The sequence below is a fragment of the Typopeltis vanoorti genome, chromosome 12 (assembly GCF_054136105.1).
Source record: "Typopeltis vanoorti isolate ZY-2024b chromosome 12, IOZ_Tvanoo_1.0, whole genome shotgun sequence".
Lineage (NCBI taxonomy): Eukaryota > Metazoa > Arthropoda > Arachnida > Uropygi > Thelyphonidae > Typopeltis > Typopeltis vanoorti.
In genome coordinates, this window is record NC_143560.1 from 72153559 (window position 1) to 72168130 (window position 14572).

General features: G+C 34.2%; 1 protein-coding gene across 3 annotated transcripts in view; it reads right to left on the reverse strand.

Moving 5' to 3' along the window:
• Positions 1–14572, reverse strand: part of l(3)76BDm (trafficking protein particle complex subunit 8 homolog l(3)76BDm) — a 447636-nt gene that overhangs the window by 245217 nt on the left and 187847 nt on the right. For 2 of the 3 annotated variants that reach the window (XM_090401248.1, XM_090401247.1), the window contains exons 12-13: positions 8824–9097; positions 161–346 (exon numbers count right to left, since the gene is read on the reverse strand). In XM_090401248.1, the coding sequence (XP_090257374.1) occupies positions 161–346; positions 8824–9097 (460 nt within the window). The remainder of the gene's footprint in view (positions 1–160; positions 347–8823; positions 9098–14572) is intronic. The other variant, XM_090401249.1, reaches the window with a different exon arrangement.

A 14572-nucleotide genomic window follows, 5' to 3' on the forward strand; every position in this document is an offset into this window, starting at 1 on the left:
CATTGCATATACATCAAATCTTAAAAATGTTTAAACAATGTGCTTCCCAAAATGGCAACACATGGAAATGAATGAAAATTGGGAAATATGTGGCTGCAGTTAGCAAAAAAAATTAATTAATTAAATAAAAAAAAAAGTATATGCATATTACATTTTATACCTTTAATACAAAGAGATATTCTCGAAGATATGAGGATTGTTCATTACATGGCTGCTGACTATGAGGACCCAAAAGACACCTGAAAGCAGCACAGGCACTATCTAACTGTTTAAGATGAAGAGACTGTCGACCTATAGTGAAGTTTATATGATCTTCAGCTAAATTCCACCCACGAGTTTTGTACACCTATTACAAGTGTAAAAAAGAAATAATACAAAAACAATTTTAGAAGTAGTATAATTTAGAAATAGTATTTCACACTCATTACGATAGTGCATAATAAGCTACCACAAGAAACACATGATTATTTGCATAAAATTGAATCCAATACATTGTCCTTTAAAGAACTAGTATGGCAGCTAGACCAGAAGTAACAATAGACAATATCAGTGTCAGTGTGAGATGTTATTTATAACAAAGCATGGGATTACTATGAAGATTAAATGGATTTGTACAACAAAGTTTATGAATCCATTTAATACTATAATACCAATATTTCACCTTTGGTTACTGAGTCATCCTAAAGTTGATTGTTCTACTTTAGAATGGCTCACAATATAATTGTAACAGTAGACAAAAAAGAAATCAGTTTGGGTGGAAAATTACAAATAATCAAACTGGTGTTCAAAACTATAATCCTAATTGTGCCTGCAGGTGGTGCAGTCAAGAGTGGCCAGATTTGTTAAGGCAGAAGAATATCATCTCTGAGTTCCCTAAGTATCATGCTGATTCATTCAAATATCATTCAAATTGATTATTTCTATAATGTTTCTATAATTTCTATAATATGCTTCCTAGGAAAGTCTCAGTTTTGTATCAGTTTCTTTTTAATGTTGGTTTTTCTCTTACCACGTGAAAAGTATTCAGTATATGAATTATGAAATATCACATAGCTGACATTATCACTGCAGCTAACTGCAAAAAATATTTTGCTGATATAATCATTTATTTCATGGATGTATGGACTCAATGCTATTTTAGTAGCAGGATTAATAGAATGCTTTCTTCCCTCCACTACCACCTATTGTAGTTTAAAGTGACTTCAGTGATATCAGTAAAGAAATGCTAGCAACAAATGGTAGTACACAGCTAAAATCAGTTAATGTATATGGGTAACTTAAATTTAATTGTTTAAATACAGAATACATACACTATAATATATTCTCTGTGTCTTTTAAATTTTGTTTAAATTTCTGCACAGTCACAGTTGTAGATCATTTCATATTTTATTATCTTTCAGAATTCATAATTGTGCATAATGTTAAATCCTCCTGAATGAAAGAGAATTGATTCTAAATTATTTCATTCAGATTTAACAAGTAACAAAATTCCAGGAGCAATATTTGTACATTAGTAAAATTAAAGTTGATCGTGAATTATCGATAAAGTTCATAACTTGAATATTTTCCTTATGCCTTATACTGTTATTAGTTCTTGTGAAGTTATCAGAACTTGAAAATATGTAAGGATTATATTAGTGTGAGAAAATCTGAGTCATAGTACTAGCAAACTAGGCAGATTAGGAATGAAGGCCTGAGGCAGTCACGTACACAAGGACTGAATTGTGCATGGAAGTTATCCATAAACACACAAGGAGAAGTAACGGCACTGGATGCAAGAAAATTTAGGTGCCGAGAGAAAAAAATGTGACGTAAGAGGGAGAACATCATGACGAACATATATAGAGTTAAGCGACGCGAACTCGAGCCATTTTTCTCCCTTTTTCTCCCATTGTGCTGGTCATCTGGATCCGAAGTTCCCAAGGATGGTGGTAGGAGTACGATCGAAGCAGACAATGTCAGTTAGCAGCCCGGTGGTCAAGCAAAAATCCAGTTCGAGTACAGACCTCAGTTCTGCAGAGAATACAGCATAGACCGAGAAATTATGCAGAACCACTTGATCTGATCGCAGCAGATCAGATTTGCCTACACTGATGGAACCGAGTCATGAGCGAACCCACAAGTCCGTTTTATTTGGAAAGGTTAAGCAGACTTAGGATCAACGAGACCTAGACATCCTACAGACAATCAAGGAGGAAGCAAGGAATTTCAGAATCCCTAGTAAAGTAGAATCTTATTCAATTTACTTGTGTACTGAGAGGAGTAACAGGAGTCTAAGAAAGGAACTGATTAGTTACTAGATTTACAGTGCGTGCTAGGACTTTAGAAAACCAGAATCTTAACAGGGAACCGTAAAGTTCTAGGATTGAGAATTGTACGGAATTGTGTTAAATGAATTATAGCATGTTTAGTCTGATGGCTTCTAGTTCTGAGAATTGTTGAATGATTAGCTGGAAATGTTAAGCAATTAGAAGGAGCTTAAACTTAGCTTAATATGAGATATAGATTTGTGTAACGAGATGTTAAGAATGACCTGGAGATGTTTTGTTAACTAACGTTAACCTGTATGATTGCTTTAGTATTTAACCAAATAATTGTTATTTGTATCTTATTTAGTTCAATGAATAAACCCTTTTTTGTCAATCAAATAGATTGCCTGATCTTGGTCTCAATGCACCGCTCATGAAAATTTAAATCTGTGCGGAATTAACGTTTAGAGATAGCTATGACTGCAGAGAAATTTAAGATTTATATATCAAAGTTTAGAACAGAAAATATCGATTTAAGGAATAGTGTGTATTTCTGATTGCTAGATCCTTGACAATGAAATTTCCTCTTGTCTAGAATTTTGGATGGTGCAGCATAATCAAATAAATTTTTCCTAAATTTGAAGAAGGATTAGCACCAGAATTGAAACAAAGGAAATGGCTCTTGCCAGAGGTAATCCCTTTGTCAGCTAAGCTTTGCACACTCTATCAGTAAATTAAGTGGCATCTAAGAGTTGATTGCACGACTGAGAAAAAAATTAATTAATAGTTATGAAACATCATATAGAAGAATTACAAGTAAATTAAAGCAAAAAGATCAAAGATTTTAAGTAATACCACCAAGAATTTTATAATAACACTTGTGACTTACTTCTCGTTTTGAATTTTATTTCATTATTTCAGATGGAACCCTTCTTTTAACATTAGCTTACTTGAAAAAAAATTATCACAATTCACTTCTCTGACTAGTTCACAATGGTTAAGATAAATTAAAGAATTTCTCTATCAGACATTCTTACCTCTTAACTCTTAACTTCAATTCTGATGTCGTTCAGATTTGATTCGCTTTCCTAATTCATTTCATAACATTATGGCTAGTTTATCAGAGAGTTTAAAAAAATGCAAACCATTCATAATTAGAAATTTAAATATAAATACTCTTATTACAATGATACAGCAGACATGCTCTATAGTTTATAACAAAATAATGCACTATAATGAACTACAAAAAAAGCCCCAGCCTAAGTCTAGACTCAATGCTATTTAAGCTCACTACTGCAAATGGTAAAAGCACAAAAAGTGGAATATCAACTTTGCAACATTCAAGAAATTAGGTTCTCTTTTGTTCAAGATGCTATTTTATCTCTGTAAACAACTATTAATATATACCAATCAAAAATCTGTCCAGCCATTAAATACTGTTTTCCATTAGGGGTGACATCCCAAAGGCCTCCCTAATAATACTTGACTCATTACAGAAGAGAAAATGAGGTTGATTAATGATTCATTTCTTACCAATTCCCTTCAATTCTCTTTAAACACATGTTCAATTTCCATTGTGTACATTTCTATAAATATTTTTGGTATTGTTTTCTAAGTTTTTTTTTTTTTGAGGCACAGTGTTATCAAAATTATTTATGGACCCTAAATGGTAGAATGTTGAGAAAGAGTTAATTAAAAGTTGAGGCATGAAACGTAAGGTTTAAGACTTAAAGACACTTCTCACATCTCCCACATAGAAAGCACCTACTCTTTGTTAAATCTGTGGCCTTGACAATGCCAAACTTCTGTAGCTCAGTCAGTAACAATGATGAGTTGGTGTAGATGAAGCCCTTTGCTCGGAAAGACCTGGGTTCCATTTCAATCTATGACGTAAAAAACTTTTATCTGGTCTCTTTCAACTAAAGGTGAGTTAGCCGGTCTCATATGAAAGCAGAGAGAGAGAGAGAGTTTTTTCATCCAGAAACTCAGGTTTTTCATCCCTCATGGATTTACAGTCATAAAATATATATATACCTAATCCCTCATAAGGAGGACTCAACTGCACCCCCCCCCAAAGCGACAGGGAGGAAAACCACATATGAATAAATAAAGTAACGATGATACCATTTTGGTTGGAAAGATTGGGTTTGAATCTCCTCTGGGATATAAAGACTTTTACATGAAATTCTCAACTGAAGGCAAATTAGCAAGTCTTATACAGAGATGACTGGTTTTTATTTTTATTATGTACAGTTGGGTTTTTCATCCCATAAAACAAGCACACAAGCCAGAAGAACACATGCAGTTAACAGACATAATGCACCGGCTTAAGTTGCTTTAATCATAATTTCAAAACAAGCCAACTCAATAGTTTTACCTGCACATAGTCATACTTGGACTTTCATCAGGCACTATCAGCCTTGAATAAATGGCAATTTGACATATCCATGAAAGGTGTCACCCATACTGCACATAAAAGACAGGATGGGGAAAACAAACCAGAACTGCGATATGAAGTTTAAACATGGGAACAGTCACTTCAAGCCTCCAATAAGAAATGTGGTATTTAACTAGGTGACAAAAGTCATCTACCACCTAGAGAAGGCCTGCACAACATGCGGCCTGCAATGCAATTTATTTTGGCCCGTCTGCCTGATTGAATTATTTAATCATACGGGGGAATATGAAATTAGATGAATTTTTCCTAGCGTTGAATTAAATTTTTACTAAGACTCTGCATGTTTACGTTCGTGCGATTAATGTCACAATCATGTTTCTTTCAACTTGACAATAAATTGCATTTGGAGTTATTCTCACTGTATTTAATAACAAATTATTACAATTGCTTTGAGGTTTTGTTAGCGCTAGTGTTGCTGTGGGGAAATTCAAAGTTACATCTCCATGATAATGACTTGATGTCTACGAATGAGACGTATTACACAAAGTTGGCCGTGCCTTGATTGGCTTTGCCAGCATAGTGGTTGTAGCTGGGGAAAATACATTACATAACTGTTATCATAACCTGCATTATTGTGAGTTTTTCATCATTAGTTTTTTTGTAATTAATATCGTCAATTTCAACACAATGAGCTTAAGTAAAAAGCGTAAAATAGATTTGGAACATTGAGCATTTAACCCTGAGTGGACAAACAAATTTTTTTTTACATTGTTTCAGGACAAAATAGTGTGCATTGTTTGCCAGGAATCTATCGCTGTGCCAAAAGAGTGCAATCTGAGACGTCATTTTGAATCGAAACATCTTAGCCTTGGCAAGTTGGATGCAAGTGAAAAGCAAATAAAAGCAGCAAAGTTATTGAAAGTCCTTAGCAGTGAGCAACAAGCCTTTAAAAAAGTGACTTCTGCAAATGAAGTTGTCACAAAGGTAACCTTAAAAATATCACAAGAAATAGTTTGTGCTGACAAATCATTTACTGAGGGAGAGTTGATAAAAAAGTGTCTGATGATTGCAGTTTCTGAATTGTCCTGATAAGAAAAATAATTTTGAAAATATCAGTTTGTCCTGTATGACTGTTCAGTGCAGGGTAGCTGATATTGCCGATGATCTTAAAGATAACCTGCAAAAATCGGCTAGTGAATTTGTCCATTATTCACTTGCTATGGATGAAAGTACTGACGTGAAAGATACTGGACAGCTTTTAATATATGTAAGAGGCATTAATACGAATTTTGAGGTGACAGAGGAGCTTGCTGGTTTGTGTTCAATGAAAGGAAGAACAACAGGAAAGGAGATCGCAGAAAATGCAAAGATGTGTGTAACTGAAAACTATCCTTAAATTTCAAGAATTAAGTAGCAGTTTGCACTGATGGTGCCCCCTTTATGTGTGGCAAAAATGTTGGTGCTGTAACATTTATTGAACAGTATACAAGTAAACCATTGACAAAATTTCACTGCCTAATTCATCAGCAGGTGTTATATTCAAAGGTTTTGCAGTTTGATCATGTGATTATAGTATTTGCTCTGGTCAACTATATTCGAGTTTGGGATTTGAAACAGAATGCTTCAGGCGTTTCTAGAAGAAAATAATGCTGAGTACAGGGATCTACCATACCACACTGATGTACATTGGTTGAGCCGTGGTAAAGTTTTGTCATGCTTTGTCGCTCTAAAAAATGAACTAGATGAAGTTTTGGAATCTCAAGAATATATGGAAAAATTCCCAATGGATAAAGAATGGAATCAAGATTTATTTTTCTTGTGTGACATTTTGGGTCATTTGAATAACCATAACTTACAGCTTCAAGGAAAAAATGTTTGTTTTTCTTCAAGGAAAATGAAATTACGTTTGTTTGAAAATCAACTTGCTAAGGGGTATATGTCACATTTCTTAGCTTGTCGACAGAATATTCTATTAGAATATCATTCAGTGGCGGGTGGAAAATATAAGAAGCACATATCACTTCTAAGTGAGGAGTTTCAGAAAAGAATGCCATTGAGTAATGAAGACAAAGTCCGCATAAAAGTGATTGAGGATCCATTTTCTGTCGAAGCAGGAAATCTACGTCGAACTCCAGATGGAAATTATTGATCTCCAGTGTTCTGAAAACTATCGGGTCAAGCATAGGGAGAGTACTTTACAAGAGTTTTATTCTATTCTGGATCAGGATAAATTTAAGTTTGTTGGATACTGCAAATAGGGAGCACATATACTTGTGAACAAACATTTTCGGTCATGAACTTGAACAAAACCAAACAGCATTCATCTTTAAGTGATATCAATTTAGAGGCCATATTAAGAACGGCCACTTCAAACATGACACCAAACTTTGATAAAATAGTGGCAACAAAGAAATACAATGCGTCACATTGTGACATTCTGAATGTCACAATATGACATTCAGTCACTGATATTTCACTCAGAATAAATGTGATATTCTCAGTGAAATTATTAGTAAACTTTGTGTTTATGTTTAAGTGGTTTTTATTGAGAAATTTTGCAGCTATATCTGTTTGTAAATAATTTTGATTATAATTTTAATTGTCACTCTCTAAAAAAATTTAAATATGCATATTAATTAGTATTTACTGTAGACCTACTAACAAATTTACTTAAGTTTAGCTGCAGTGGACTAGTCTATTCTAGTCTAGGTCCGAAGTGATCTGGCCCTTGGTCAGATGGTCCAAGTTGGGTTTGGCCCTCAAAGACAATCAAGTTGTGCAGGCCTGACCTAGAGGTTTAGTTGATATTTCCTTTAGACTAGAAGGATATGCTTTTAGGGCAGCAGTACTCAAAAAAATCATCTGTCAAAGTGGGTCACAATGCAGGAAGGTGTACTTGACTTGGCTGGAAGAGGCTATATGCTGTGCATCACTACTCCATTAATAGTCCACTGTAGAAACATAAAAACATAAGGAAGACTGATGATAGAAAGCCAGCTGAAAAGCTGGCATTATTCTTCTATAGCAAGTTTAAAAGCCCAAAAGTATGCAGGATAGTGTTCAAACTGATTTTAACATATAGATCAGAGTTGTGTTAGAATAAAAGTTCAAAGATAGAAAACCACAGATATGAGTTGTAGAGAAAAATTAGAGATGCAATTAAATGACGGAATCGTTAAAAATAGGAACATCATTTTTCAAGAATGTGTAAATGGAGCTAATCTAAGATGGAGAATCACTTAAATAGAATAGGAGATGGAAAGCAAAACATTTGAAACAAAAATGACAAGGAAAAGACCAGAGGAAGACCAAAATAGATGTGAAGTGATGCAGCTTTTAGAAGGCTGATATGAAAGCAATGATCAAATCAGTCCTCAATTCTCGGAAAAAAGAATCCATTCCATCTCATCTTGCTTTTAATATCATTCAGGATGAGAACAAAAGTAATTACTTGAGGCCTCTAGCATAAACAAAAACACTTATACATTCAAAAAACTGGTTTTCCTCTTCAAATGCTACTTTCATCTGAGCAAGTGTTATCCTCTAAAAATGGCAAATTCAATCTGGGCATGTAATGCTGCTCCCATGTATGGAGAAATGCCTTCCAAAATATTCCTAAAATTTTCAGATTCTAGAGATTAATATAACTCCTTTCTTATCAACTCATTTCAATCTGCTTTCTTAGCAGCACAGATGCTCAACATCAGCTGCTCACCTCCTCTATAGATCAAGAATATGCCATATATTCATCTATAATGCTACCGCTCTTCTATTAAAATCCACAAGGCATTAAATCACTCAATACCAATTTACAGTTTAGACTCACCAAGCTGACTGTTATCCTTTTCATTCATGATACCTTCTGTTACATGGAACCATCTGCTGGAGATATTTCCAAGAAACTATAACAAGTAGGTATTCAAAAAAAAAAAATAAAACTGTAACAACCTTTTTTTCTGCCTAATCACTGGTGCACTGCTAGACTACAGGTTTTGAGTATTCCATGCTAATTACATAAAAGATTTTGATTTTGAGGTGCAAGGGAAGAAGTGATGAAATGTACATCCTACAATTCAACCTTTCACTTCACTATATAAATCACAAGACCATAAAAAGTCACAAGACAACAATATAAAGACTTGTCATTTAAATGAGAATTTCAAAACACTTCCTTACCTGATGAGCTTGTTTATATGCTCTTAAGCAATGCTTCTTTTGACCTGCTTTGCTGAATCGATGACCTGCCAAAATCATGTGAAAAGCATACTTTCTTACTTTAGCAGGTTTGCAATTGATAAAGCAATGTGAAGCTTGTTCCAGAAGAAGTGCACTCAACAGGTCTACATCACCAATCATACGAATAAACTGTACTGCAGCATCACTGTACATATTTTTACTCTTTAGGCATTCAGTACTTAATAAAGTAGCACGTACTGCAAACTGGGGAAGTCTGTCAAAAACATCCAAATACATAATTAAAAATGATAACAAAGGTGAATAACAGATTAATTTTTTTTCAGATGAATGCATTTAAGATAGAACTCCAATCAGCATATGGCCATAAAATTAGTAGCTACATGTGTGGACATTATTAAAAAATATGTTAACTGCAAACATGAAAAAAACTTATACACAATCATTTTCTCTCAAAAATTACCACTTATACCATTATTTACAAAAATTACTTATATAATTACTGAATGGGGTGCTTAAGAAACATTCTCAAACTAAATGTAAGACTATAATTACACGTTTCAACTCAAAATTTGTTTATAATAAGAGTAAAAATCTCATCTTTTGGCCCATCAGAATTATTGGTTTTGATAAAAACCATTTTAGCTTTAAGGATCTACTTGCAGAAGATAATATTCTCAGAAACAGTATGGGCCACTGAAATAATGGACTAAAATCATTCTGATAGAATACATTAGCTCATTTATTTTCTCTAAAATTTGGATTTTCAAACTGCAAAGGAATGAATGAGCTCATTGAACTTTATAACCAAAAGTTCTAAAGTTTAATAGCAATGAGAATAAAATTTCTGTTTGCAGAAGCAGCCACAACAGTTTCTGGCAGTGATAGAGATATGCAATACTACTAATTTTTGTTAATTTTTAAAATATTCTGATTATTTCAAGTGTTAAAACTTAGCCAAGTTAACACAAAGAATGTATAACAAAAACTAAAAATTAACTCCAATTTATGAGCAAGAAAATACAATGCTTCCACAATTAGTTGACCTTGGAAAATAGAGTATTTACCATCATTTTCTGGTATACCTACATGGACTGTACCAGACTGACAGTCCAACACATTCCATGTCTAGTTTCCTATTGACAACTTTATTCCTCACTAGTTTATTATTTGTTGCATCTTTGATTGTTTTCTTACATTTTATCTTCACAGCTCTTCTGACTGCATCAGTTTCCCCCCAACACACATCCAACATCCTCTTTTTCCTGTCATTTTTGATTACAATATTTTTCTAATCTTTACACTTCCATTCTGTTTAAGTGACCAAACATTAGCTCAGCTTACATATTCTTGAATATTAACTCCAATTTTTTTTTTGATATCATCATTTTTAATATGCATAATTACATATTCTTGAAAATTAACAATTCCAAGTTCTTTTTTTGATATGATATTTCCATTTTTAATTTTCATAATTATACTACTGAGGTCATCAGTTCTGTAAAAGAAGAGTTGCATGATGTTGACTAGAGTGGTGAAGGCAGGAAGAAAATTTCATGTAGCACAGGCAATGTGAAGGGTGCCTTTAACATTTTAAAATAAACATTGCATAAAAGATTTATTATAAAGATTTGTATTCACCAATCAATTACCTCCCATACCCTATCACCAGAAAGTACCACTAAAAGAAGTCCAATCTCTTTACATTCAAGTAGTCCTTACAGTCTCACTGCGCAATCTAATCTTCGGTCTACTATATAAATTATTTACACATTCAGTAGTTCAAAGTTTTAGAAGGATCTTTTCTGAAGAGTAATACATTCACCAGTATATTACTGATAATTCCAAAGTTTATTATCCATGTTTATTTGGTCACATGTATCTATTTAGCTTTGTGGAATGAACCTCTTCCAAAGTCGTCTGTTGTATCAATGACATGCTAACTTTTTTTGGAACTTTCACTCTGGTAAATTAGCTAGTTTGGACAAATTAAGCTTATTTTATATGCTCTCAGGTATTTTTCAATATGATGTTTATCTTTTTGAGTATGAAACAATGACTATAGTTTTTAGATTAACTTGAAAATGACATATGACATGTTTTCAAAATATTTTTGTAGTTTATTTTCACAAGCACTGCTTTATACCTCACAAAATTACTGAAATTTGAAGATTGCTCTATATGAATAGATGATGTTTGGATGAGTTTATTACAAACAAAAAAATAAATTCATGTTTTTTCGATGCAGACATTTAGTAGAACAGCATTATATAATACATAGTGCAGTAAATGAGTGCTGAAAATATCAAGTACAAACTGAAATCAAGTACACACTGAGCAGAGCATTAATATAATAAAATGGGCTTCAGTGTAATGCATCCCAAATTTAGGCGGAAGATGAATTTCATCACCCAAAGTGAGACAACTACTCCACTTATTAGAGGTCTGAAGTGGCATGAAAAAGTTCCATGTTTGGTGTCTAGAGCACGGTTTCAAATTAGCAAAAAAAAATAAATAAAAATACAAAAAAATTAAAAAATCAATAAAAATATCCTTAGCCCACCAAAGCAGTATTATTGTATTATAATTTTATAACCTTTTGTGTGTGGTACAAAAACAGACAATTATTAGTGCAAAAAAACAAACATGATTAGACAGATCCTTAACAGGCCTTATTTATATGTCAAAGTGCTGAGACTAGACATTTCAATGCAATAAATATGAACAAGAGAACATCTGAGAACGTTTTTGTAATGCTCAGAAATACACTGTGCCTTAATTTCATGCACACTGCTACTGTAATGCAATGAATAACTATTTATGTAAAATGTAATCCATTGCCTTTCTGACGAAATTACAATAAGTGCACTAATGCATTTTACACGAATTACAAACCATATTACAGTGAAACCCACATTGTTAGAAACTGCACTATTTGAGGTTCTGCTGTAATGATTCAAGAGATTTAGTTCTGTATTTTTATTATCTTCATTAGGTCTCAATAATAGGGTTTAAGTATGGTGACAATCTCTAGGTCGTTCCTTTTTTTTTTTTTTGCATGGGGGAATAGAAAGTGACATGGATGACATTCAGTAACCTGAAAATAGCATTTATCATGAAACTTGGAGAAAAAAAGAAAAAAAAGGCTCTAACTTATATGGATATACTGATCAAAAATACTAATAGAAAGCATCTTTTTTCTTGAAAAATATACAGAAAAATCAACACATACTATGCATTACCTACATACTTCCTACAACCAGTCCACAGAAAACTGGTATGGTGTATAATCAAGACATGTCACTGTACTAGAAAAACATCTGAATCCAGTATGAATACATATAAATTCTATTTCAATAATGCTGCCTAAACTTATTATAGTGTGTTAAGTAGGCTACTGGGCTGAAAAGCTGTGGGAAAAATCATGCATCTGAATGATTTTATCAAATGAAGATGAAGAGTTTTCAAAATATCCAGTTATAAGCAAAATGAAGAAAAACTATTTGGAAATCAAGAACTGAATTTAAAATGGCAGGTATATCCACATCAGCAGTTTCCATAAAGAAGGTGAAAATTTATACTGAATCATGTCAAAACATAGATAAAATTCTCAACAAGTGGCAGATCTTGCCAAATTAATTTTATGTCAGTTTACAGATGTTCAGAAGGAGAACTTGGATCACTGTTTTCAGTAGTTTTAGAAATCACTTTGGATATTCTCACTTCTTTTCTTAGGTCCTCGCATATGAATTATTGAAGACATGCTGACAAGACATAGATAAAGAAGTGATAGTTTTAATTTATAGCTGCAGTTCTGTAGAAACACAAGTTTAATGCTTGAACAATGTACTCTCCTCTCTCCTAAATAAATCTATAACACCAAAATGAGGAATATATAATTATTACAGTATAAAAAATAAGAATATCACTTTTTCTATCCTCCAAGATAAAGAAGAATGCACTACACTAATAAGAAGACCATATCATAGTTCTTCACATTAATTGATTTTTCTCACATAAATTCATTAGGCATTTGTTATATTTTGTTATACTGAAGTAACCTGATTTCATTTATTTTCCATATTTCTGAAGGTGTGTGAGAGTGCAAATGACTTTTTTTTTTTTACACACTTGAGCAAGAATCTCCAGTTAGCTTTCTTTTTGGCTGGTTCATTTTACGAAAAAAAAAAAAAACATAGTAACTTGTTATGGACAATGTTTTAATAAATGATAATCTTCTTCTTCAGCTGCAGCTTGTCCCGCTTAAATAGGGTCACTGTTTGTAGTGCGTCTCCTCCACATCCTCCTGTCTTGGGCCATAAACACATCCAGGTTCTTCATCCTCAAGTCGTCCTCCACCATTTCCCGACATCTCTTCTTTGGCCGCCTGCACTTCCTCCTCACCCGCACATCCATCTGCATGACATTTCTTCCACATGCTCGTCCTCCCTCCTCATCACATGACCATAGCTTATCGAAACCTGGCGTCCTGTATCTTTGCTCCTAATTTCTAAACTTTCACCGTTCCCCTTACATAGTCATTTCTCAGACGATCCTTTCTGGTCACACCACACATTCACCTAAGCATTCTCATCTCCGCTACCTCCATCCTGCTGATGTTATTTTTCCTCAGGGCCACAGCTTCCATAGCATATGTCATAGCTAGTCTCACTACTGTCCTGAAGATTTTGCCTTTTAAATTGATCAGTACCCTCTTATCACATAGCACTCCGGCCATTTCTCTCCAGTTCCTCCATCATGCTCATATCCTTCAATCCCACTTCCTTCTCATCTTCTCCATCCTCTTTCACTGTTGAACCTAAGTATCTAAAGTCACTGACCTTCCTGATGACATTTCCCTCCAGCTCTGGATCTGTCTCCTGGCTGCCATCCACTTTGCAACACATATACTGTGTCTTACTTCTGCTCAGTCTAGTACTCTTCCAGTACTTTCCTCGAACTTTCCAGTTTAGATGCCACTTCTTTCTTGATTCTGCATACAGCACAATGTCATCCGCATTCGACATAGTCCAAGGCACATCTTCTCTCACCTCCTCCGTCACCACCTCCATCACAATATTAAACAGGAACGGACTTAATGCTGACCCTTGATGCAAGCCAACTGTCACTGGAAAACTTTCTGTCTCTCCCAGGCAGGTCCGAACTCTTGTCTTCACATTTCTGTATATCTCCTGCACCAACCTGCATATTTCTCCGGTACCTTCTTCTCACTCAGACACCTACAGACTTCTTGCCTCGGCACTCTATCATACGCTTTCTCCAGATCAATAAATACTAGATGTAGCTCCCGTTGCTTTTCTCGAAACTTTTCCATCATCTGTCGTACCCCAAAGATAGCATCTGTCATCGATTGACTAGGCATGAAGCCAAATTGCTTCTTTGCAATCTCCACCTCCTTCCTCAGTCTTCCATCAAGAACCCTCTCTAGGATTTTCATTGTGTGTGACATCAACTTTATTCCTCTGTAATTCTTACAGTCTTGTGCATCTCCTTTACCCTTGTAGATGGGAACAGTACTTTCCCTCCATTCCTTGGGTATATTTTTCTGTTGACAAACTTTTATTAACAGGTCCCACAGCAGGTCAATTCCCTTAGTGCCTTCCATGCCTCCACTGGGATCCGGTCAGGCCCACCGATTTTCCATTCTTCATCCTCTTTAAGGCATCCTTCACTTCCACTCTACTAATGTTCTGCACCATCCCCTCATAAG